This window comes from Triturus cristatus, chromosome 10, assembly GCF_964204655.1.
Source record: "Triturus cristatus chromosome 10, aTriCri1.1, whole genome shotgun sequence".
Lineage (NCBI taxonomy): Eukaryota > Metazoa > Chordata > Amphibia > Caudata > Salamandridae > Triturus > Triturus cristatus.
Window position 1 is genome coordinate 610607629 of NC_140593.1, and position 26532 is coordinate 610634160.

At 44.5% G+C, this 26532-nt stretch overlaps 1 protein-coding gene across 1 annotated transcript in view; it reads right to left on the reverse strand.

The window, feature by feature from the left end:
• Positions 1-26532, reverse strand: part of APOLTP (apolipoprotein lipid transfer particle homolog) — a 1292669-nt gene that overhangs the window by 1014873 nt on the left and 251264 nt on the right. The window contains exons 5-6 of the mRNA XM_085632129.1: positions 16365-16530; positions 15115-15252 (exon numbers count right to left, since the gene is read on the reverse strand). Of these exons, the coding sequence (XP_085488255.1) occupies positions 15115-15252; positions 16365-16530 (304 nt within the window). The remainder of the gene's footprint in view (positions 1-15114; positions 15253-16364; positions 16531-26532) is intronic.

Genomic DNA, 26532 nt, shown 5'->3' on the forward strand with positions numbered 1-26532 from the left:
TTCAAGAGCTTGCAGAAAGTACTCCAGGATGTAAAAGTCAGTGTCTTGCACAATGCGACTCTCAATGCACAAAATGCGACACTTTCGTGCCCAACAGTACCTGTAGTTGCGATAAGGTTCCCAAAAGCTATAACAAGGAAGCTTGCAAAGTCGATGCGATACTCCTGAGATCCTGGGGAGGCTTTGCAGCAGCCCTGCTTCACGCAGCAGAGGTGGATGCGCCGGCTCCGATCTGTAAGGGGAGGATGCGATGACTTTGGCCTTCGTTGCGTAGGTTTCTTAGGGGGAAGCTCACGCACAGGTTCGATGCGACACGCTTCGATGTGGCACGATGCGCGGCGCAGCGTTGTCTTCCGGCGCCACAACTCTCGATGCGCCACGGACTGGAGACTTTCACGCACCGGCAGTGGTGCGGCTCGCAAACTGGTTCTGCGACGACCCTCGCAATGTCAGGAATCTTCACGCTTCGGGACGATGCTCGACGCACTCGGCGATGCGGGGACCCTGCGTGTTGCGATGGTGCCGCGATGAATTTTTCCACGCACTCTCGTTCTTGCGACACGCAATCGGATGATGCGTTGGGTACCAGTTGCTCTTTTTCACGCTTCTGCTTCCCAGCTCCCAAAACACAGCAAAACGACCTCCTGAGGCCCCAAGACTGGGCAAGCACTCCAAGGCAGGTCAGAACTCTCTCAGCAGAGTTCCAGGGGAGCTGGTGGTGAAGTCCTTTTGTTCCTGGGACTTCTTAACATGGAGCCAGCTCTTCTCAGGCCCTTGGAGATCAGAATCAAAAGAAGGGGACACAGCAAAGTCCTTCCCCTCTCCTTGGCAGCAAAGCAAAACAGCAAGCAGGCAGTCTTCTCCTCTTCAGTCCTTTTCAGCTTTCTCCTTGGCAGAGGTTTCTTCTTAGTTCCAAAGTGATCTAAAATTTAGGTGTCTGGGGTCCTCTTCTTATACCCCTCGAAGTCTTTGTCTCTCTGTGTTTCAGTGGGGGGATTCCCCTGCTCAAACCGGTTCCTGGGTGTGCTCTGCTCTGGAGCACCTGGTTCCTTTCAGAGTGAGGGGCAGGGTCGTTAGACGCTCAGAAGGAGGTGGAGCCTTCTTTGTGCCAGCAGAGGCAGAGTCCTCAGCCTGGCCAGCAGGGGGTGGAGCCAGCCTTGTGTTGGCAGAGGCAGCCCTATTCAAACCCAGGGACTACTCCTCCCACCCATCTAAATCTAAAGCAGATCTCCCTATTCACCCTGCTGCTGACTCATCCAGGCTCCTGGAGCCACCTAGCCCATCACATGACACCAGTCAGCCAACCAGCACACAGGCACACAGGAAGGTTAAACAGGAGAATAGCTACTTTCTAAAAAGTGCTATTCTCACACAGTGAATTTAAAAACCATCTTGCTAAAAAGATGTATAAATTAAATTCTGAACCCAGAGATACCAAACTTGGATTTTCTATCTTGCCCTTATGGGAAGATAGGCATGTAAACAGCCTTCCCCATTCTATCCTATGGGCAAGATAGCCTCTCAGCAGTGAAAAACGAAAATGGCTGTAATTCACTACCAGGGCATGTTACACACCTCAGTACATGCCCTACCTTTCAGATACACTGCACCCAGCCCAGGGGGGTACCTAGGGCTACCATAGGGATGCCTGACATGTACAGAAAGGGAAGGATAAGGCCTGGTCAGTGGGTGCACTGGCCAGGTCGACATGGCAGTCCTGGACTGCACATAGGCACTGCAAGCAGGCCTAAGACATCATTTTAGCGCTGCTCCTGTGGGTGGCACAATCAGTGCTGCAGCCCACTAGTAGCATTTGGATCACCAGCCCTGGCACACGCAGTGCACTTTACTAGGGGCTAACAGGTGAAACAAATATACCAATCATGGATAACCAATCAATATAACAATTTATACAGAGAGCATATGCACTTTAGCACTGATCAGCAGTGGTAAAGTGCTCAGAGTCCTATTGCCAACAACCACAGGTCAGAAAAAATAAAGGAGGAAGAAGCTAAATGTTTGGGGATAACCCTGCAAAAAGGGTCGTTTCCAACACAACCCCCTTCCAGCCTAAAGCCAGGGTAGACCAAGCGATACCTCGATGGGATTCCCTGCTTAGGGCGATAGAACACGGAAACTTGCCCAAACAGCAGAGCACTATTCCTGTTCTACGCCTTCCTGAACCCGGTTGGATCTCTCCATCCACACTCTCAGGGTCCACCACGCCAACCCATGTGGAACCCTTCTCCTCAACCGTGGACACCACCTGTGCAGCACCTAGCCTTAACTTGCTCACAGGTGTGTCCCAACAGACAGACAGCAAGCCGCAGTGACCAGTGACAGTGGTCAGGGATGAGACCCAGGCCTTATGCCTCTCAGGGCTCTCAAACCCCTGTGGCGTCAGAGGGTGGGGGGCAGTAGCCCCAGGTGCTTGGCACCCTTTGTCCACTCCCTTCCCTGTCAGGTCGGGTCTGACAACCTGACACTGACCGACCAGCCCCGGGCCTGTATCCGGTGGCTGGACAGGAGGCTGGGGTAGGCTTTTCCATACCCAGTCCTCCTCTTCCTTGGGGCTCTGTACCCTCCCACCTGGAGCGGTACCCCCTTCTAGAATAGTCAGGGCACCTGTGGCAGGTGTCCTGCACCATTCACCCACCAGTTCAGGGGTTCTATCCTGCAACTGGGATCCCAGGTCAGAGGGGACACCCCGGACCTGGTCCTCCAACCTAGGGTCTACACCCTTCAGGTGAACCGGGGTCAGAGGCGAGGACTCCCTCCCTCTGCACCCCCTTCCAGAGTTCTGCACCCTCCTACTCAGAGTGGTACACCTCAAAGACAAACTGGTAGAGACACTGCTTACAGATGTCCCTCCCTCCAGTTCAGGACCTCTCTCCAGCAACTGGTCTCCCAACCTAGGGTCTAAACCCTCAGGTTGCACTGGGGTCAGAGGCGAGGACTCTCTCCCTCTGCACCCCCTTCCAGAGTGCTGCACCCTCCCCACTGGAGTGGTACCCCTGGAAGCCAAACCGGTCAGGACACAGCTTACAGATGTCCTTCCCCCCAGGTCAGGCAGATCCTGAACCTGGTCTCCCAACCCAGTGACTAAACCCTGCGGTTGCACACCTGCCTGGCATGCCAGGACTTCTGGGGACTCACACAGTATCTCCCCGAGGGTGACACATGACTCATGTGTCTCGTGACAGTCTGCCTGGCGCAGATCTCCCGGCCCCTGTCCATCTGACAGTGCGCGAAGATCCCCAGGACAGAAGTGGTGTCACCATGGTCACTCCTAGGGGACTCAGCCCTTCTGGCTGGTCCCTGACCCACTGGTTCTCCCACTGGGGAACACATCCCCCTCTCCCCCCTCAGTCTGGACTTCTGCACCCTCCCAACTGGAGCGGTACCGCCAGACACCAGAACCACTGGAGCTCTGTTTACAGAGGCTCCAGGTTCTCCTGACACTAGGAGATCCTCCTCAAATGGCCTACTAGCACGGTCTAGGCCCCCAACCTGGTGCTCCCTTAAGGAACCCTCCAGGCCCTGAGACTGGGTTTCGGGCACCTTGGGACCCACAGTCCCACACTCACCCCTTCTCCACTGAGACAGGACGTGAGCCCCTACACCCCTCCCACTACACTGGGACCTAACCGAGCTACACTGAACCTCTTCCACCTCACAGGTCTGGAAGATATCTGGGCCACTCCTTTTGGGATCACTCCCCAATGCCTCTCCAGACCTTTTGACATCCAACCAAAGGTCTGCCTCCAATGCAAGCTCTCTGGAACCAGAGAACTCACACTCCACCGGGTGTTGGCATAGCTCTGGAAAACAGGGACTTAAAATATGCTCTCCAACAAATGAATCACACAGCCCCCCACAGTTGTTAACCAAGCTACCGTTCGCCTCACCCTCCAGTGCCTCACACAAGTACCCCACACCACTCTCCTGAGATTGGCAAGACAGTATCTGACTGTCTCTGTCACACAACTCACACTCTTCTGGGCGGTCTCCACACTCACACACCAAGGTTTCTACCATGGGGAACCCCTCTCCCTGTACCTCTCATCTAGGGTCAGTAGAGTGTCCCTCCCACCACTAGGAATATGGTCCCCTGTGCCAGTTCCCCAATCTACTACCGGGACACTGCACTCCACTGGAACAACATCATAAACCTGAACCCCCTGGTGTATGTCAACCCCCTCCTTCAAGTCAGGTGCCACATCTCTGGGTGTTTGTACCTTTCTCTCAGCACTAGAAACTACAATCTTGCTGCCACCATCTGAGCTGGACTCCACCTCCAACTCAGCAAAGCTCACTTCTTGAGCTACCCATTTTTCTTTTTCAGCTGAGACACTCATGGCCTCAAGCCTCTCGAGCTCCAAATCAAGCTCCCTCATCCTCAACTCATGAGCCAGAAGCAATTTCTTCTCCTCCAAAGCCTTTTCTACTTCCGATTGCTTCATTTTCATCTTCATTATTTCCAACTCATGGTTTCTCACCCTTTGATTCTCCTCTAGCTCCTCTGGAGTGAGCCCCCTACTGGAATGGGAGCTGCCAGCCCTTGAGACTGTTCTGCCCACGGGCAGATCTTGGGGAACAAAACCCTCCTCTTCATTTGTATCATCTTCCTCTTGGGCCTCCCAACAGGCCTTCAAGACTCTTTGTAGCACATCCTTTCTAGATCCGCTTTTCACCGGGCAACCAAGGTCTTTGCAGAATTGCCTGAGCTCCTCAACCTTGTACGAATACAAATCCTCAATGGAAAACTCCAATCCTGCCCTCTCACTTGTTGCCACCTGAGACAAGATGCTCTTGAAGAGTTACTCAAAAATAGAATAATTAAAAAAAATACAGTATGTGGTTGTCTATTGGTCTGCACTCCTAGTGATGTACACCAATTACTGTGGGTCAAGTACAAATACAAGTTCAATCCCACCGCTGACCACCAATGTTAGATCTGGGGGTCTCTAGTCGGCAGGGTAGGTACCACTGTCCAAGTAGGGACCCTTGCTTCTAGTCAGGGAAAGGGGGATACACTGTTAAGATAACGCCTACTCACCCTCTAGGTAGCTTGGCCTGAGCAGTCTAGGCTATCAAAGGCAATGTGTAAAGTATTTGTACCAAGACTCACAGTAACACAGTGAAAACACCACAGATTTACTCCACACCAGTTTTAGAAAAATAAGGTATCTTTACTAAAAACTTCACAAGACCAAATACTACAGACAAACCAACATATAATTCAAAAAGATTACTTCAAAGTTAGTTCAAGAGCTTGCAGAAAGTACTCCAGGATGTAAAAGTCAGTGTCTTGCACAATGCGACTCTCAATGCACAAAATGCGACACTTTCGTGCCCAACAGTACCTGTAGTTGCGATAAGGTTCCCAAACGCTATAACAAGGAAGCTTGCAAAGTCGATGCGATACTCCTGAGATCCTGGGGAGGCTTTGCAGCAGCCCTGCTTCACGCAGCAGAGGTGGATGCGCCGGCTCCGATCTGTAAGGGGCGGATGCGATGACTTTGGCCTTCGTTGCGTAGGTTTCTTAGGGGGAAGCTTCACGCACAGGTTCGATGCGACACGCTTCGATGTGGCACGATGCGCGGCGCAGCGTTGTCTTCCGGCGCCGCAACTCTCGATGCGCCACGGAACGGGACTCTGCGTCGACGCACCTGATGACTGGAGACTTTCACGCACCGGCAGTGGTGCGGCTCGCAAACTGGTTCTGCGACGACCCTCGCAATGTCAGGAATCTTCACGCTTCGGGACGATGCTCGACGCACTCGGCGATGCGGGACCCTGCGTGTTGCGATGGTGCCGCGATGAAATTTTCCACGCACTCTCGTTCTTGCGACACGCAATCGGATGATGCGTTGGGTACCAGTTGCTCTTTTTCACGCTTCTGCTTCCCAGCTCCCAAAACACAGCAAAACGACCTCCTGAGGCCCCAAGACTGGGCAAGCACTCCAAGGCAGGTCAGAACTCTCTCAGCAGAGTTCCAGGGGAGCTGGTGGTGAAGTCCTTTTGTTCCTGGGACTTCTTAACATGGAGCCAGCTCTTCTCAGGCCCTTGGAGATCAGAATCAAAAGAAGGGGACACAGCAAAGTCCTTCCCCTCTCCTTGGCAGCAAAGCAAAACAGCAAGCAGGCAGTCTTCTCCTCTTCAGTCCTTTTCAGCTTTCTCCTTGGCAGAGGTTTCTTCTTAGTTCCAAAGTGATCTAAAATTTAGGTGTCTGGGGTCCTCTTCTTATACCCCTCCAAGTCTTTGTCTCTCTGTGTTTCAGTGGGGGGATTCCCCTGCTCAAACCGGTTCCTGGGTGTGCTCTGCTCTGGAGCACCTGGTTCCTTTCAGAGTGAGGGGCAGGGTCGTTAGACGCTCAGCAGGAGGTGGGGCCTTCTTTGTGCCAGCAGAGGCAGAGTCCTCAGCCTGGCCAGCAGGGGGTGGAGCCAGCCTTGTGTTGGCAGAGGCAGCCCTATTCAAACCCAGGGACTACTCCTCCCACCCATCTAAATCTAAAGCAGATCTCCCTATTCACCCTGCTGCTGACTCATCCAGGCTCCTGGAGCCACCTAGCCCATCACATGACACCAGTCAGCCAACCAGCACACAGGCACACAGGAAGGTTAAACAGGAGAATAGCTACTTTCTAAAAAGTGCTATTCTCACACAGTGAATTTAAAAACCATCTTGCTAAAAAGATGTATAATTAAATTCTGAACCCAGAGATACCAAACTTGGATTTTCTATCTTGCCCTTATGGGAAGATAGGCATGTAAACAGCCTTCCCCATTCTATCCTATGGGCAAGATAGCCTCTCAGCAGTGAAAAACGAAAATGGCTGTAATTCACTACCAGGGAATGTTACACACCTCAGTACATGCCCTACCTTTCAGATACATTGCACCCAGCCCAGGGGGGTACCTAGGGCTACCATAGGGATGCCTGACATGTACAGAAAGGGAAGGATAAGGCCTGGTCAGTGGGTGCACTGGCCAGGTCGACATGGCAGTCCTGGACTGCACATAGGCACTGCAAGCAGGCCTAAGACATCATTTTAGCGCTACTCCTGTGGGTGGCACAATCAGTGCTGCAGCCCACTAGTAGCATTTGGATCACCAGCCCTGGCACACGCAGTGCACTTTACTAGGGGCTAACAGGTGAAACAAATATACCAATCATGGATAACCAATCAATATAACAATTTATACAGAGAGCATATGCACTTTAGCACTGATCAGCAGTGGTAAAGTGCTCAGAGTCCTATTGCCAACAACCACAGGTCAGAAAAAATAAAGGAGGAAGAAGCAAAAAGTTTGGGGATAACCCTGCAAAAAGGGCCGTTTCCAACAGTGCTATAGTTTTTTTCATGCAACATATTACTCATGCATAGTGTTTGGTGTTAGGAGTTGCTCATATGTAACAGTGGGAGTCAGGTTGTGGGTGGGCCACGGTGGAGACCTGTGGAGTTCAGTCTGAAGGCAGTGAGAATTCCTCATAGTGCCTCTTCTTGGGTCATAAAGGGGTTCAGAATACTTATTCGTCCAATCCTTGGCCTCTCTGCAGAACACCCAGAGCAATGGCAAGGTGTGTCTATTTTAAGTGTAATTACATGCAAAAGTGTGTTAATGAGATGCTGCATTTTCTCACCCTATGAACAGTGCTCCAATTGAGAATCTTTAGTAAAATCTTACAATGGTGCAACTGTTGGCATCCTGTGGTTTTCTAAACCCTGAGTGTACTTGCCTGAGTAACCTATTCATGCCATGTGTATCTAAATTGCAAACCTGCCTTATGTGGTGCTGTATGTGTGGAAATGCACCTTCTTTTCACTTTTTGAGCAAAAGGTTGGAGTGATATTTGCACTGATATTTGTCACTGCACTTGCATGCACGGTCGTGTTCTTGGCGCTCATAGCCTTGGCTGCAGTGCACAGAGCGCTTACACTGCTGTACACAGCGAAATCAAATCGAGGAATTGTTCGTAACCCCAACTGTTATCATTAAAGGCTCCCCAAACCTAAAGCACTCACTCTAACAATAACCCTTGCACCTAACAACAATCTTTAACCCTTCACAACTAACCCTTACCCCAATGTTTGCACCTAAACCTCAGGGCTTGAATGACTATTTTGACAGGTGGGCAAATCGTCAGAGAGTGCAGGCTGTTTTTCAAGGCATAGAGACTAGAACTGATAGCCCCTCTCTCTCTCCCCTGCCTCGAAGTTCCTTAGGGTTGTTGTTGCACAGGAATGGACAAACCACTCATTCTCTCTGCCTATGCTCCATGCCCAAAGCGTGACTACAGTATGTCACTGTCAGTGAAATGTTGTGCAATCGAATTTGCGGTAAAGCGAATGGGTGAGTGGTCTGCAGTTTGGACCATTCTGCACTTTAAAATGATGTGATCAAGTTGGTCACTTAATACAAGCACAATATTTTAAATTGAAGGTAATGATTCACATAGTATGTGGCAGGTCACAAACTTAGGTTTTTAGTTTAGAAAGAGATAAATTTGGGGCGCTGTTGTCTGGGAAATCCCAGGACTAGAAACTTTGTGTCTTTCATCACATCAATTTAAGCATATGATAATTCTACATTCTTACACACCCACTCACCTCTTGTACACTAACTCTGACTTGCCTCACGTCATTTTCAGACACACTGCCAGTCTAGATCACACACAAATGTTGTCTGTGTCAGACAGTTAGGCCCAGGCACCATCAGACCAATTCATAACCACACATATGTCTACCCATTGCAACAAAGACACATCACTGGTCAACAACAGTGACATCAACTGTCACATACCATGTCACCTAGAAACTTACTGTGATGGACAACCCTGCTAAATTAAAATATTCATACCTGACCATCACTACTGTAGCAGAATTGTTTGAAGATTCTAATAAACAGCTTTAAACTGTGCCGACGTACACCTTAACAAAGACTACAGGAATGTAACTTTCCCCTCAGATGTTGAGGATCTTGGTCCTGGGGGAGTGCAGCACTATTTTGTGGTCTGGAGCACTGACCAATCTGTTCAATGGGATTAGAAGAGTGGTCTGAGCTGTTACGGGAGGATCGCTCTTGTGGAAGGTTGGATATAGGAGTGATTCATTTTAGGTTGGAGTTTAGAAACGGGAAAGCAAGTGGGTTTTCTGGAAGTTCTGGAAGGTGTACCTGCCTGTAATCTATGGTCATTATTCATGTTTAAAGCCAATAAGGACCATTGAAATTAAAAAGGTTATACACGATAATATGCACTGTCAATGTCAAAAGAGCGGGCATTATCTGCCAGCTTTTTAGTTTTGTCAGTAATTGTTTTGTTTTGTCATGGGTTTTGTAAAATGTTATTGGTGGATGAACAGCTAGGCACTCACTAATTAAAATAAATATTCACTATAAGCATACCAATGTTGTTGTTCTAAAATTTACACATTGCCATAAGAATCCCTGGCACTGAAGGGGATTACTTTGCATGCAGATGTGGTCCTTGAGAAAGAGCAGATTTCCATCACTCACAGTGAAGATAGCTGATGGCTGAAGTGGGCTGAACCATTGCCCTATTCTGTATACATCAGTGGGTGGAAGATAAATGTGAGTGATACAATAACAGACCATTGGATGACGAAGGGAGGCTAAAAACCTCCATAAGTAAGTACAGTTTATATATCATTTTAGTACGATCAAAAGGACTTGGCTAACATCAGATCTAAAAATGTGTTGTAAAAAGCACCACCTTTTTTTTGCTCCCTTGCAGTGATAAGGTTCACTAGGCAGGCATGCTTGGGAAACACAAAAGAGAGGCTGGAGCACGTAAATCTATGAGGGTTGCGCTGGGTTCCCACTCATGCCTTTACTACCAGCAGTTAACTACCCCTCAGCTAACTCTAACACCTAAATCACAATTTAACTCTAATCCTTTCACTAACGTTATCCCTAATCCCATGACTAATTGAAACCCTGACTTTGTCTCGTTAACCTTAACCATGAATTTTGAAATCACTTTGTAATTGATGACAATGTAAATGTTGGAGATGTAAAAGTATGAGAATGTAACAGGGAGGGGGTGCACCAGCAGCTCTGGAGTCATGCCACCTTTTTTTAGACTATGCACATGAGACAAATAAAGTAAAATGAATCTACATGGAAATGTTTACATTGCCAGAGGCCAACCTGAAAATAACATTTGGAATAACTCAATTAAGCCGTTCTATCCCTTACAGCCTTGCTAAAAGTATACAAGTTTAGCTTTCTCCAAATGCTTTGAGAGAAGGCCTCATCCTGTAAAGTAGGCTTTGGAGAGCCAGAGCCTTATCACAGGCCCCCGAACCCTGCCGCCACCCTCCTTTTTTGTTTTTTAATAAACAAATCATGCCCATCCATTCTGCCCGCCAGTAGGGAACAAGCCACAAAAAAATGTTGTGAATGGCAGCGTGCCAAAAGGAAGGGGGCAGGTGGCACGAAAAGGGCAGCCAATGGCAGTAGGTGGCAGCATTTACAAAAGACCTATAGAGCTGAAGGGGGAGTTTAAAGTGCTGTCAAGAAGCCCCCCACAACACCAGTTGCTGGCCCACCCACTCACATCAAATAGTCAATCGAAAGAGAGAGCATATGTCACAGGCGCATTTGCAATGACACACTGTTAAGTAATGGACAGGCACTGGTAACGACAGATGTCACAGGTAAGACCAATATCTAGATCACAAGAAAGACCAAATGGTGCAGTCATCCCTTACCCACGGCCCTTTGGTTGCCAAATGGCCTGGCCACTGGGGTAAACTGGGGTAACAGGGGTACTCATCATTCAGGTGTAGTAGCACTTGTGGCACAAGCACAGCAGAAGCCAACTCGAAGACACTTATACAGCTAGAAAGTTAAACCTAAACACTGCAAGTAGTCACCCCCTCCAAAGGCTAGACATCCTGGGACATTAAGGAACCACAAGGCCATCAGTTGTCCACGACTTTATGGATACTTATCTTGGATAGCATAGATTTCGATTTACGCTGTGCATGATTGATATGATAAACTGCGGCCTTCTAACGCCAGTGAGTGTCTCCACCAATCTAATTTGTTAATTTTTTCTTTATTGACATTTTATAAAGCATACCATAATAATGCAATTTGCACCAATAAACCTTTAAACAAAAGAACAGTGTGCATTGACATATCTTCTCAAAGAATAATCATTACAGCAGGTCTAATAGACAATAAGGTTTTAGAATGCAATTCTTGCCCAATCTCATTTAATGTGACAGAATAACATTCACTGCTGTACTGTCTGTTATCCAACCATAGCTTTGGACAGGTAAAGGCGCAGGGGAAACACACAGAGGGTTCACACAACGTGCAAGTCTCCGCCAATATCTTCTATATAACTCAGGGAAGGGGCTGAGTTGCTCAGTTGCAGGGGTTAAAACATTTGATATATTGCCACTGAAATTCAATCCACATTATTGTAGAGTAACTCTATTTGTTACATCACCCAATGATCTCTCCAACATAAACTTGACATAGTACGGTACATTAGAAACAACTGGACATATTTCTGGGCAGAGGAAATAATTTATTTTCTAGATCACAGATGTTTTCCCTTTCTTTCCAGATGGTAAGCACTGCAAGAGAGACTCCCAAAAGCAATAAAATGCAAATCCAAACAGTGAATGGAAAGATTACATTATTTTCTGCACTGCTGTTTGTCTGAGTGATTAAGTACATTTTTATTGTGCCAAATACATTAGGGCGAAAGTGAAGACATGCTGACATATTTTGACAGCCACTGATGGGGTTAAATGAGGTGCACTTCTCATGCATTCTACAATGCATTACAGTGTTTTCGTTGGCTTCCATGGGTGTGATGGCATCCATAAATGGATCTGGCAAATTATTCCTGTTTTTATTCCCCATTACATTAAAAAACAACACAGCACCTAAGTGATACTAATATGTGACAAAATAACAAAGGTAGGTTGGGAACTGGTAAATGTGGTAACATTTGAAGAAAGACCCATCATTTGGTGAACAGATCATCTAGTTAGTTGTGATATTCTTTACCAGCGATGAAATCTGTAGACTTTTTTCAAAATCTGCATTAAAAATTTCTTACAGCGCACAGCTGTAGCTAATCAGTTTAAGGATATTGTTTGTAAAAGACCCCACCCTATTAGCTGCTACGTGGCAGAAAGCCCTGCACGGTTGTGGATTGCTCATGCAGTCACCGCACCTCAATGGCGTAGCACAAGCATATACCGAGGTCATATGAGGCATTCAGGAATAGGAAGTATTCTCCCATGCAGCTGCACGCTTTGACTATGTGCAATGATCTAGAGGAGAATAACATGAACCATCACAAAGCTCTGCCCATGCAGTTATGGAGCGAAGAGTATGGCGATGGCCATGGTGAGGGTGTCCTAAAAGTGTATACATCACCATTCAGCTTGTAAACTGGTACCCCATAGACACACTTTTGAAGGTGGAGTGTTGCCTCCTAGTGAGGCACCTTTGGATCATTGACTATTGAAATCATCACTCCTCAGAACCATTTTAGGGGGGGAGTACTTAATGTGCGTCACCTCAGGGATGCTGGGCATCAGTATTTCCTATAGGAAACCCATTACTATTGCTTCCATAATGACCTGTGTAATTGAAAAGCAGATTCCTCTAATTATCCTATTTACATAGGGGAAACATCCCTATATAAATATGGTAAATCACACTTAGTATGGTGTCAGCACAAGCTTTGCACTTGCAGTAGTTTTTTTTTAAATTGGGTATGGTGCAGTTGTGCAACTCCTTTGGTAATAAATTGTACAGGAAGCACATACACTGCAATAAATGTTAGATCCCTCAGTAATGTGTGTACTATTTGTAATATAAGGCTATAAGTCCACAAGACATGTTTTTGACACAAAGAATATTTTCAAAGTACTTCACCGCTTTAATATTCTGGTTTTAGGGACAATCTTAGTCTGCTATTTCGTTCGCAAGAATGCCGAGGAGTTCTGGTGCAGATTCCTATACTGGATGTTTTAAGTGCCAGCTTCCATTTTACACACAGGAAAGAGAGTTCACTCTCCCAGTGTCAATTGATGGGCATTGCCTATAACTATTTTTTAAGCAGTTAGCTATGGTCTCTGTGAAAAACAAGACAGAAGAATACCAAGTATTTGAATCTATTTTATTCCTCCACCTTTCTCTCTCTTCCTTCTCCTTCTACCTCCTGCCTTCTTTGGCTTTATTCATTTGGCTTTTATTTTAGGTGTTGACCCCTCCTCCCTTCTTCTCCCCATGCCCACGTGCTTACCCTTAGAAGGGTAATAGGGTATGATCAGGCCAATCTAGTAGAACCTGGAACTACATGCTAAATAGTATGGAGAGCGTGAAATCCATTATCATCGGTGGGTTCAGTGCAAATTTGTCATTGTCTTTTAAGAAAGCCATGAAGTTGGATATTGATAGTCAGACCTATGTCCCATGGATGTTTCATTATGACACAAACATTATTTGATGATATCATCTCCTAGGTTTGGACAAGCTACCGGGAGTTTTGTTCAAGGCGGAGCCTACTATATTGGAATCTCAGCTACAAACTGTTTTCAATGCCCCTCTGATGCCCTACGTATTTTTAGGTCCGACACTACAAGGTGGCTCGTATTCACAATCTCGAGATACTTGCTTGATGCCTGGTGGGCGAGATTAAAAATGATAAAAAATTACTCTGAGAAAGAAAAATGATCATGTAAGTAACCTGGTCTCAGGGTCACCAGTGGATCTATGGGGCTTAGAATTCTTGAACTTCTATATCTTAGATTTGATGTAAATGTAGAATTCTCCTCTTTTAATCACATATGAAAGTCCAAATTGTATAAATGTTTGTACTGTTGGAGGGATGTGAAACCCTATTTTATTTTAAAACTGATTTTTATGCCGTAATGAATTTGTATATTGGTTGTGACATTTGCTGATGGAAATGATCATGTTATTGATCAAATAAACGTATATATATTTGATGATGTAATTTAAGTTAAATTAACAAAGTTTCATATAAAAATACTCTTCTCTGTAGGTTGCCCAACACATATGTCTAATCTATGTCTTTGCCTTTCTGTAAATTACAAACACAATTCAGTAAACAGAGACCATCTTCGCCTCACACTTCCCCCAACTTTTATGTATTAAAAACTTGCATTCTTTTACCAGGTTCATAAGCCATTCATCAACTCCATTGTCTTTGTCTTCCATTATCACTGCCAGTATAGGAGAGCATAGAAAAATCGCATAGCAGCAAACATCTAAATAGTACACTGTGGGCATACAGTCATGGCGGAGGCTCCGCAGTTGTGGCGGAGTCTCTGCACTTGTGATGAAATCTCCACAATAAGAACTGCGGTGCGAAGATTTGGTCACGAGTGACGAGCCTCTGCCACAACCGTGGAGGCTCTTTGTGAATTGGGACCCGCGTTGTTAGATGTGTAAAGTAAATGTTGTGCATTTTCTGCCTTTTTGCCTACTCTTTACATGTCCTTACCAAAACGGGATTCGTGCCCGAGTATGTCAATTCTATTGCAATACAGTTTTTGCCAGAAAAGTTTTCTTAATTTTTTTTTTTTACAAAGATGTATTCTTAAATCCAGTGATTAGTTGTCAACATTGTTCACCTGTCCAAATGCGTGGTCAAGTTGATGCAGATTCAGCATTTTCTCCAGTACGTCACCTTTGTCACTATCATTTATCCTGATGATTTTGTTTGCATGGAAAAAGGTTTGGTAAAATACTGGGCAAACATCTGTAAAATAGCTTGCTCTGGGGTTATCCTTGCAAGATAGAGTTTAGCTTTGAAATGACACTTAAGTTTCCTAGCTTATTATTTAAAATGAAACCCTTCAGAATTTGTGTGTTATCCACTTTTGAATCTCTGCCCCTGTTCGGAGTACTATGAATGAAGTCTCTCTTCACATGTGTGCACTAAATTTCAGGCTAGTAGGTTGGGACCTTGGATTCAAGCTATGGAATAAATATTCACATGACATTTCAACGACTTCCTAAGATGAGACAGAAAGGCTTAAAAATAATGCTGTGCACACAACATGTTAATGTGGCAATGAAAACTCACCATTTTATCTGGAAGAGGAACAGATCTCAGGAAAGAAAAACTTGAAGATCTCTGTGAGCAAAGGTTTAAATCTTTTGTTTTCCATAGGACCGATCCCCTGAGATGATATTTGGTCGGGCACTTTCCTGAGACGTCCACCTAGAGCAAATGTTAGAGTGTGTGAAAATGGGACTTTTATGAACTCAATAAAAGAGATGAAAGCAAAAGGTATGGACTAGAGAATTTGTTGCTCAAAAATAGATGTACTAATGAAACTGAAAGATCATTGTTAAAAGATTTTTAAAAAAATGCCTGTTGCATTGACATTTGCTTATAATGCATGCTGAGCTCCTTAATGTTTATGATAGTGCTAGAAACCATTTTGAAGAATGAGGAGAGAAAGGCATTCGAGACACTTTTAAAATTACGAATAGTAGACAGTGACATGTCACGAAAATCATACGTGTAGCACAAAAGACATAATGGGTCATTTAGTATGTCTTTGACTGCCTTAAGAATCAATGGTATTTTTCATAAACATATTTGAGTAAGATCACAGAATGTAAATAAGTAATAATGGTAATGTGGTAAAAATAACCAGTTAAACTAGCCAAATAGAAAAGCATATTTACTATCAAATCAGTGAAATTTAGACTGATTAAACAGCATTTGATTGAAACACAATACAGAGGGGTTGCAAGCTCAAAATATGGGTTGCTATTACAATTACGTGTGGCTCCTACACAATGTCCCTAGTATTATGTGAATGGTGAGGTCCATGTCAAATTAGACTTTGAACCACATCAGTATAAGTTGTGCAAAGCAATTAAGATGTGATTCCTTCGTAGGTCAGACACTGAGACGGCCATCCAGAGGTTGATTATAGATTGATCAGTTACAAGGCGTAGCTTCAATAGAATTTGTTCAATATTAATGACCATGCACTAACCTACTAGATTTGCGCAATATCGTACCTCAAGTTTAAGAAAATGAGATTCAGAAATATCAATGGATTATATTTTTACAAACATGGCTTAGAGATGCTGCTTTAGCTGCTACCTCATCCCCAAAAGCAACATTCTCCTCTGTTTCCTGCTTACAGGTTTTATGCTCTTTTGCTATATTTGTTTGTTCAGTAATATAGATTTTTCAAAGCTCCCATGATCCTAGTAAGCTGGTACCACCATCCACCAACAGTAGTCTGGGAACGGTTCCAGCTTCAGTGCACTTTTCTGCCTTTTTGAAGCCTTGAGTACGATGACAGTGCTCACCTCTTCAATGGACCCATCTGTTGATGATGTGTATGAGCTCTGGAGTTGACTCAAGATGCCACGCTTGATATTCAGTGCCCAGGTCTGCTCACTTTCTGAGGGGCAGATGACAGGTATCTTCCCATCATGAAACGTAAACTCAAGAGGATTTTTCTCCAGCAAATTCCTGGTATGAAGAAAAGACAGATTGACAGATCAAGAGCATTAGTAACTTTTAACAGCTATATTAAAATGGCATAATTACATGCATTTTCAAAATTGGATATTTCGGTGTTTATTTCTCCATTGTAAACAAATATGGCAAATAGTATGTAAACTCTCATCTTGAAGTACTTGGAATAATTGTAAACCCACAACAGGAAGGGTAATGACCAATGTTGTGAGTTACAAGCCCATTCTCAGTGACTGTGCCAAAGGGTGGTTAGTTTGTCCACTCAATGGAATTAATCCTTGTGATGTCTGTAGCTTGCAAAACTTTGTGTAATACATTGCCAAATTGGATACATGTATTCAAACATATTGCTTAAGAATTTTGGCGAATTAAGTAAAATGGAACCTTTTTATTGTAGAGGTTACTTTGGAGGAAATTCTGCAAACAAACACGAGAAATACTGAAGGCATTTTGTACCAAACCAATGATTTCAAATCTGTTCACAAATATTGGGTTCAAACTTTAAACTTAGCATGGCACTCAGAGGAAGGAACAATTGCCCTAATTTTGCCTTCATCAAAATTCTGCAGATAATAAACCTGCTATATTGCTATATATTTTAGTGACCATTCAGACACAATACTTCAAAATACTTGCTATTGTAAAGTTTGAAGGAAGGATTTCTGCAAAACGGAAGACCTTGAAAGGTATTCGTGAATAAAATGCATGAAAAAAGAAAGAAGGACAGAGCAAATAAGAAAAAGGATAGGAAAGTAGAAAGGTCCAAAGTCAGGAAAGATGTGAACGAGAAAGAATATCAGATGGAAAGGTGGATTAAATGGCTAAATGAGGAACTGGCCCACCCAGTCGTGGCACTTGCAGGTAAGAGCAGTGGGGTGGTGGGGGGATTTCAACAGACGACGACGAGGAAAAATGTATTATTTATTTAATTCTCCCTCGTGGTCCTCTGTCGGAGCCCCCCCCCAACATGACCCAACTGCCCCACCACTCTTACCTGCACGGGCCGCTGCTGGGCCCATCTGCGAGTGTGGGGCTGTAGGTAAGAACTGATTGGAGAAGGAAATTACAAAAAGTTTTAGAGAAAGAGAGCCTTTACTCCCCTTCCAGCCTGCAATTCGGAACGGGCCTGAGGTGTTTTGCGCTTTGTGAAAAGCTCTTTTCATAGCTTAAAAACATGGTTTCTAAAGGATGGTCCGACACCACTGGGTTAAAATCATCCACCTTCTTCCACATGAAAATAAAATTATATAACACGAGCTGGAGTTGCACTGGATAAGAAGTGGAACAGGGTCTGGAGGTATGTAAGCAGGAGATTGGCCAACACAAAGCACCTCAATCAAGGGACGCTGGCAAACAGCCAGGACTGAAGAGGTTTGCAAACAGACTAACAAGGCTGGGAAAGATGCCAGGATCGATGAATGAAATGGTGTTTAGAAGAGAGTGAAAATAGCACGATCAGGGTCACAGGAAATGAGCTCACAGAGTCAGTGAGAAGGCGAGGATTGTGCAAGGTGGAGCAGCAAAAGGTTGGGATTGTGTAGAAAGTAATCGCAGAAATGAAAGGTCGGTGGAAAACACATTGAAGGAACCAAGGGGCATATTTACAATGAGGCGATAAAAAATTATCGCCGCTTTAGCAGCCGTTTTCGGCCGAAAAGCGGCGATAATTTTATCGCTATATTAGCAAGGTCATGCTAACGCATGAAACCTTGCTTTAGCGTGGGGATTTCTAACGCCCAGCTTTGCATCTCTAATGAGATGCAAAGTGGGCGTTCTTGACCTGACATGATAGGAGAAATGTCGCTAAGCGACATTTCTCCTATCATCAAGCCCCACGCTATGAAGCATAGCGTCAGGAAAAGTAGCGATAACACCTGTTATCGCTACTTTCCTAACACCTGCTTCAGGACGGACTTAGCCATGATATCCTATGGAAGGAGGATATCATGGCTAAATTTGTGAGTCCCTATCAACAAGCTAACGTGAGATTATCGCTGGGTTTCCAGCGATAATCTCACGTTAGACAGTTAGCGCTAGGATTTTTATCGCTGATGAGATAAGCGTTGCTAATAGCACGCTATCTCAGCGATAAAAATCGGCGCTAATTATCCGAGCGCTAAGTGCGCTTAGCGATAATTATCGCCGGTTGTTGTTGATATGCCCTCAAAAGTCCAAACCTAACACATGGATTAGTTATCGTGTTAAACGCAAACAACTAGGTTAACATATTAAATTAAAATGCATCCATTTAACACGAAAACGTCTAAATATAAAAGAATGCAACACTTGTAAGGGAGTTCTTTACTTCACAACTACAGCGTGAAAGGTTTAACAAAAACTAAATAGCAATGGACTGTGCAGTTATACACCGCATTAGGAAAGCAATAACTCTTGTTACAGTGCAAATAACAAGCTTCCTCTTATTGAGTGGATATTTTGTAGGGAATGCCCACGGTTGTGGGGAAATATGTGGATGCTAGGAATAGGTGAAAGGCTCACACGTCAGTACTCTAATCACTTTATTTGGGTTGTACAACGGTATATCGCATGCAATTACTTCGCATGCCTTTTACACGCATTTTTTATCACGCATGTTTTTACAGCGAAAATGCATTTAAAACGCATGCCAATGCCACGCATTGTTTTTATATTTAAAAACAATGTATTTGTGGGGGGAGACCCCTCAATCCCCCAACTTACCTTAAATATAAATGTGTTGTATTGGCATGCGTTTTAAATGCATATTCACGGTAAAAATATCCGCACTAAAAAATGCGTTGTAAAGGCTTAATGAGGTAAAAACCTTGTTGTAAAGGCTGTTTCCACTTTATTTGGTGACAATATCTTTTTTCTATACCATATTTGGGATATTACTTGCAAAAGCGGAAGTTTTATTTATCATCTAACAAGTCATGCAGTTGAAAATTGCCCAGAAGCTGATCTTGTGATTTCTTGAAAATATATTAGCTTGTAAATGTATGTAAAGTGGGCCATAGAGACCTTGCTATCTTCAATTTAAGAGTGTCAGGGTTTTCCACCATCTGACTCATAGCTGGCAGAGAACGACTTGTGTGTTTAGGTATTTACTTTTCTGGTTATGTATTTAACTCCTTTGAGTGCCAACCTCCACACAGAATGTTCATGTACTCTTTGGTCTGAAAATAAACTCTAAATCTTATTAGCTGAACCGTGCCACCCTTGCAGTCTGTGGTACCTGAGCACTGTTGTGTGTTGAGTCGGGGTCCAGGTATCGTTGAGGGGCAGTGGGTTCTAGAGAAGTACATCTACATTTGAATAGTGATTAGCGGGAAAAGGCAATCCATTTGGAGTGGGGGAGTCTCTTCTAGGCAGAACAGAGGTGGTCCACATAAGCTCTGCCTGCAAAGCATAGGTTCGCTTTCAGATGCCTTCTGACAATAAGTTGTCTGATCTGGCTACCTGTGACTTGTTCAGTGTATTCCAAGGCCATCGTCATCATAACTTCATTATCGATCATAAAGATCTTAAAAAGTGTGTCGCAACCTAGTACAAAAATACATAAGTTTGCCGGCGACATGATTTTTCAAAATACTAAAAATACAACAATGTAGCTAAAAAAGCACTAAAATACCATATCAAAATAGAGCCATATAAAAATACTTGTCAAGAAATATATATTATTAAATATTACATACTAAATATATTGCATGGGGCACTTTGAGCATTTATTCCTCATCACCATCTTCATACACGTCTCTGTGTATCATCAACACAGTAACAGTGCTCATCTACCCACAGAGTGCCAGCCTTCACTCTCACTTGTGTACCCGACTGGGTGTCCTTGTGAGTATCTCGTTTTCCTTTTTCTCCATCACACACTGTTAACACGAACACTTCACACGGCTGCGCAATCTACCCATCAGATGTCCATAATCCATAGGTCCTGATGAGACCTAGATCACGTTTAGGGTCGAAACGTCATCAGCAACAAAAGAAAGTGAACCATTAACAGCGCGTATTATTTTATATAGCTGCTGTATATTGTGTATTGAGTTGCTAAATGGTCGACTTTTTTTAATACCTTGGAAACCTTGTAAAATACTGTCACAATTATGTCACCAATGTTTTAGGTTCCTGTTTCTCACTGGGGACACTACACACATTTTCTTTTTCATTGTATATATAATTTTGTTTGTGAAATATAAAATATGATTGTATCAAACCAAAACCATAGGTGTATGTGGTTTCTTCACCCTCTGACATCATTTTAACCCTTGCGATTGTGCATATCATTATCTATATATGATTCTATTATTCCACAGGAACCACTGTTTATGACAATAATTTCTTCAGGTTCTAGCAGGGGGACAATGCCCACCCCAGCAGGAGGTCGAGAGGGAAATACGGAGAGAGGCTGAGGCAAAGAGCAGGTCAAACAGTGGGAGGTTGGACATGCGACACACACCCCACAGCTCTTCCTCGAGCCCCAGCGAGTTAGGGTATGGGGTCCCACCCCAACGGGAGTCTGAAGGAGACATGCGGGCTGAGCGAGAATTCAAAACAAACATGGATAATGAGAAATAATTTTGCCAGAAGTCCCAGAGAACAACCAGCTCCAGAGCCAAGGGGAGGTGGCACTGCCCTGGCCCTTTCTAGTGCTGATGGGCATAGGATGGACCGCACAAGGTTGTAGGGCGAAGTGTTGTGTGACTTGGAGTCCCAAGAATAGCAGAATCTCCCGTTGTGTCATCAGTGATGTCATCAATGATGTCATCTGAGATGTCATGAGTGATGTCAAAGAACATGTCATGAGTGATGTAATATGTGGGGTCATAAGCAGTGCATGGTGGAGGTGCAAGTTATAATTAGCTCCCCTGGGATCACAGGTGGGTGCCCCAGTGCCAACCCCCCTCCCAGAGCACCTAGAAACCTCAAGTTGAGTGGTGAGTGGGAGCGCCAAGGCCCCCGCAGCCTGAGCTGGCTCCCCACAGTTTGCGGGAGCCGAAATTACTCCCACCTGGAGGGAGCAGCTCTTTTCGCATTCTCCCTCTGGGCGGGAGCAATGTCTACTTCCCTGCCCACAAGAGAGCAGGTAGGGAAACAGAAGTCGTCTTCCACCCAGGGGGAGCATGATTAAATCTCTTGCCAGTTGAAAGCAGACTTGGCTTCCCTGCCTGCACTGCTGCAGGCAGGTAAGGCATTTTTGCTCCCGTCTGACAGGAGATTGAAAAATTCTCCCAACAGGTGGCAGCAAGCACGTTTTCCTGCCTCCACCAGTGCAGGGAATGGGATCCTTGGGCATTTGAAGGCTCGGGGAGGTGGTCAGTGCAGCACCCTCCCATTTTTTATGATTTTGGCCTCGAGGGATGGGGTTCCTGGGGCTGCCATCGGCTCAGGGAGGGGGGCAGCGCACACTCCTGCCCTTACTTATGGTACTTGGCCCCGGGGATGAGGTCTATGGCGGCTCAAAATGGAATCAGGGAGAGGGGCCCTACTCACACCCCCTCCCCAAATATTTATTGTTTTAAATTGTGGGACGCTATTTTTTTTTTATTTGGTGCCGCAAACCTGTCCAGCGTGATTGCAGCAAAACCAGCTGATCTTTTTTCATTTTGGCCCCAGCGTTGGTCCCTCTGGGTGCCCCCCACAGGGCCTGGGGTAAAGGTATCCCTACCCTAAACTCCAGGATACGGGACTGAGTCCTGTAATGACTGCCAGCAACATTTTTCTCATGTTGCTGGTAGCCAATCAGTGGCTGCTCCTGTGGGAGTCTGACTCCCGTGAGAGCAAATTGGCCCAAGGGTAAACAGAGTCCTGGTCGAATCAGAATGCTCAATTTTTTTAATTGGGTTCAAGGGACTCTTACAAACCCAACAGTATAGATATACAATATTTTTTAACCCTAATTTCTCAGAAACTACTGAGTGGATCTATACCAAATCACAAAAGCATGCTTTCTGAACCAAGATCTAGCTTCCTGTCAAATTAGGTGTAAGTTCATTCAGCAGTTTTTGTGTTAGCACTGTCTAAAACAGTCTAGGGAAAATGCATGGGGATTTTCCGTTTTGGGACCCACTCTTGACGGATCACCCCAAAGCTTTCCATGCACAAACTGGGCAAAAAAAGCACTTTTTTGGAAATGTTTGTGAAGATTCAACAAACGGAGCCAAAGCTATTAGCAAATCAAAAAAGGCATTTCATATGGCACCGCTGACCTAACAATAAAATATACATACACACACACATATATATATATATATATATTCACTTAAAAAACCATAGGTTTCACACATGTAATAGTTAGCTGGGCATTTCCCTCGTAAAAAACCAATGAAATTCCCCTGTTATAGTTAGTGCAGGCAACTATAACTCACGCAACCGCAATCCTCTGCTGATGACGTCAGATATTACATCACTGTATTTAGACACTTATTTACCCATGTCTTCTTCCATTCATCTTTAGCTATACATATATTACATTTTTTTTTTATCAGAAAGACACATATGTCATCAGTGATGTAATATCTGACGTCATCAGCAGAGGATTGCGGTCGCGTGAGTTATAGTTGCCTGCACTAACTATAACAGGGGAATTTCATTGGTTTTTTACGAGGGAAATGCCCAGCTAACTATAACATGTGTGAAACCTATGGTTTTTTAAGTGAATTTGCAAGGTTTTATAAATGCTAATTCCTAACTATAACGTGTGTGAAACCTATGGTTTTTTCAGTGAATTTGTACGGTTTTTTAAATGCTAAGTTATGTATTTATTGCTCTAGCCAAGTTCCTCAGTTGGTCCTGGGCCATACGTAGGGTCCAGGTTAATAGGAACAATCCCCCATCGCTACCAGCTTTAGAACTCTAGATTCATCTAGCTCTGTTATACCTAGTCCTTTTTATTTTTCTAACTCGACAATGAAAGATCTTTACTTTTTACATGGTTTTAGTATTACCTCTTGGGCTGGTCCCATTTGGAGGATTTTGTTGTATTCGTGTTTTATGTATATTCTCTTTTTTGTATTGTATCTTTCATGATGTAACAATCGAATAAAGATTTGTTGAATTGTATTTATTAATATATTTTTTTAAACAAAACTTTCACGGCGCACGCACGGTGCGCTTCGCGCACCACGCGCCCACTTTACGCAGTTCGTGCCGTGCGCGCACGGAGTGCTTTGCGCAACGTGCTTCGCACACCGCCAGGCCACTTTACAAAGTTCTTGCCGAGCGCGCACGGAGCGCTTCGCCCCCAAGGGCCTAATTCATTTTTTTTTTTCGATAAATCGCGGAGTGCGCGCACGCTGTGCGAACTTCGCAGAATTTTTTCCGTTTGGGTGGTGCGCGCAGGGTGCGCGCACTCGGCGATTTTTGGAAAAAAATAAATAGTTTTTTTGGCCCTTGGGGGTCCTTCTGGGACCCCCTGACCACGGCTAGGGGGTCAGGATCTGTCTTCCCTGCCCCCTTTTCACGTTCTCCACATTTGTTTTTCACCCCCTCAGAGTGCGAGAGACAAAATGGCGGCCGACACTTCCTGGTTTCGACCGATTCGAATGTTTACTAAGATGTAACAACTAATCAGAATTGCGCTCGCGCACGGCAAGGTGCGCGCACCCAGCGCGCACGCTGCGCGCGTACAGATATATATATTGATTTAAATGCTATTTTCTCTGGAAATACTGAACAGATTTAAACCAAACCTGCAAAAGGCACTTCATGGACCTTATGGATACCTCTCTGCCAAATTTCACGTAATTCTGTTCAGCCGTTCGGGCTGTAGCTGCGACTAAAGTCCCTATGGAAAAATCCATGGGGAAAACGCGTTTTGGGACCCCCTCTTTTTCTCGGCCCCCGCTTGACGAATCACCCCGAGACTTTCAGGGTAGGAGCGGAGCGGAGCGCCCCATTAGTTTTGAAAATTTCGCGAGGATTTGTCAATCGGCGCCAAAGTTATTCAAAATAGAATTTTGAGATTTCCTATGGAAACTCGGTCCTAACTATAACTATCTACTGGCGACCGCCAGTAGATAATATATATATATATATATATTATCTACTGGCGGTCGCCAGTAGATAGTTATAGTTAGGACCACGTTTCCATAGGAAATCCGCAACATTCTATTTTGAATAACTTTGGCGCCGGTTGACGAATCCTCGCGAATTTTTCAAAATAGGTGGGGCGCTACGCTCCGCTCCTACCCTGAAAGTCTCGGGGGTATTCGTCAAGCGGGGGCTGAGATAAAAGGGGGGTCCCAAAGCACGTTTTTCCCATGCATTTTTCCATAGGACCTTTAGACACACCTACAGCCCGAACGGCTGAACAGAATTACTTGAAATTTGGCAGAGAGGTAGTCCTCAGGTCAAGGAAGTGCCTTTTGTAGGTTTGGTGTAAATCTGTTCAGTAGATTCTGAGAAAATAGCATTTAAATCAATATATATATCTGTGGCAGCTTACGGTGCGCTTACCGTAAGCTTACCGTACGCGTACGGTGACGTGCACGAGCGCGATTCTGATTGGCCCTTAGATCTTAGTAAACATTCGAATCGGTCGAAACCAGGAAGCGGCGGCCGCCATTTTCTCTCTCGCACTCTGACAGGGGGTTGAAAAACAAAGTCCCAAAACATGTAAAGGGGCTGTTTAGACAGCTCCCAAGCACCTAGCCATGTCCAGGGAGTCCCCAACGATCCCCCAAGTGAAAAAAGACAATTTTAATATCTTCGAAAATTTCGCCGTTTACGCTTACCATACGCGTACGGTAAGAAATAAAAAAAAAAACAAAAAAAACAACCACATTCTCCCCACCCCGTGTGCAAAAGGTGCCTGAAGGACACCTTTTGCGCATGGCTTATCAGTGGTAAACCTAACATATATTTTACCTATCACAGCGATGCTCATCATATGTCCTCGATGTGCGCACGGTGCGCGAAGCGCATCGTGCGTTCATGGCCCATGTAGCGTAACGTGGGCACGTGGTGCGCGAACGAACTGCGTTAAGTGGGCGCGCACGCCACAAATGGCGTAAAGTAACTTAGCATTTAAAAAACCGTACAAATTCACTGAAAAAACCATAGGTTTCACACACGTTATAGTTAGGAATTAGCATTTAAAAAACCTTGCAAATTCACTGAAAAAACCATAGGTTTCACACATGTTATAGTTAGCTGGACATTTTACTGATAAAAAACCAATGAAATTCCCCCGTTATAGTTACTGTAGGCAACTATAACTCACGCGACCGTAATCCTCTGCTGATGACATATGTGTCTTTATGAAAAAAAAATATTTGTAATATATGTATAGCTAAAATTTAATGGAAGAAGACATGGGCAAATAAGTGTCTAAATACAGTATTAGCATCAGCAGAGGATTACGGTCGCGTGAGTTATAGTTGCCTACAGTAACTATAACGGGGGAATTTCATTGTTTTTTTGTCAGTAAAATGTCCAGCTAACTATAACATGTGCGAAACCTATAGTTTTTTCAGTGAATATATATATATATATATATATATTACCAGGATGGTGGCAACCTACAGGGACCTGTCACATCATTCAGACCCAAATCCACATACAACCCCATCATGCCCCACGATGCATTGGATATATTTAATGAGAACGTGGTTACTGAAATGAAGGTTTTACATAAGGAAACTCAGTTAAGGAGACGTCGCTACAACCGCCAAATGCAACAATACAATCTACTCATTTTAAAACTCAAGAGTGATAGAAAGATTATTGTTCGTCAAAGTGACAAGGGCGGCAACATTGTCTTGTTGACTAAGGAATACTATGACCATGAAGCCTTAAATCAACTAAATGATAGGAGCTGCTACATTCGCACAACAGCAGCAGCTATCCAGGTATCCAATAATGAGTTCCGTGGTAAATTGACCAGCTGGAAGAGACATAGACTCATTTCTGAAGCTGAATTTAATTTTTTGAGGAAGGACAATCCTGTTATCCCCACCATGTATTTTATCCCCAAGGTTGAGGAAATATGAATTTTTATGGTCAATTGTG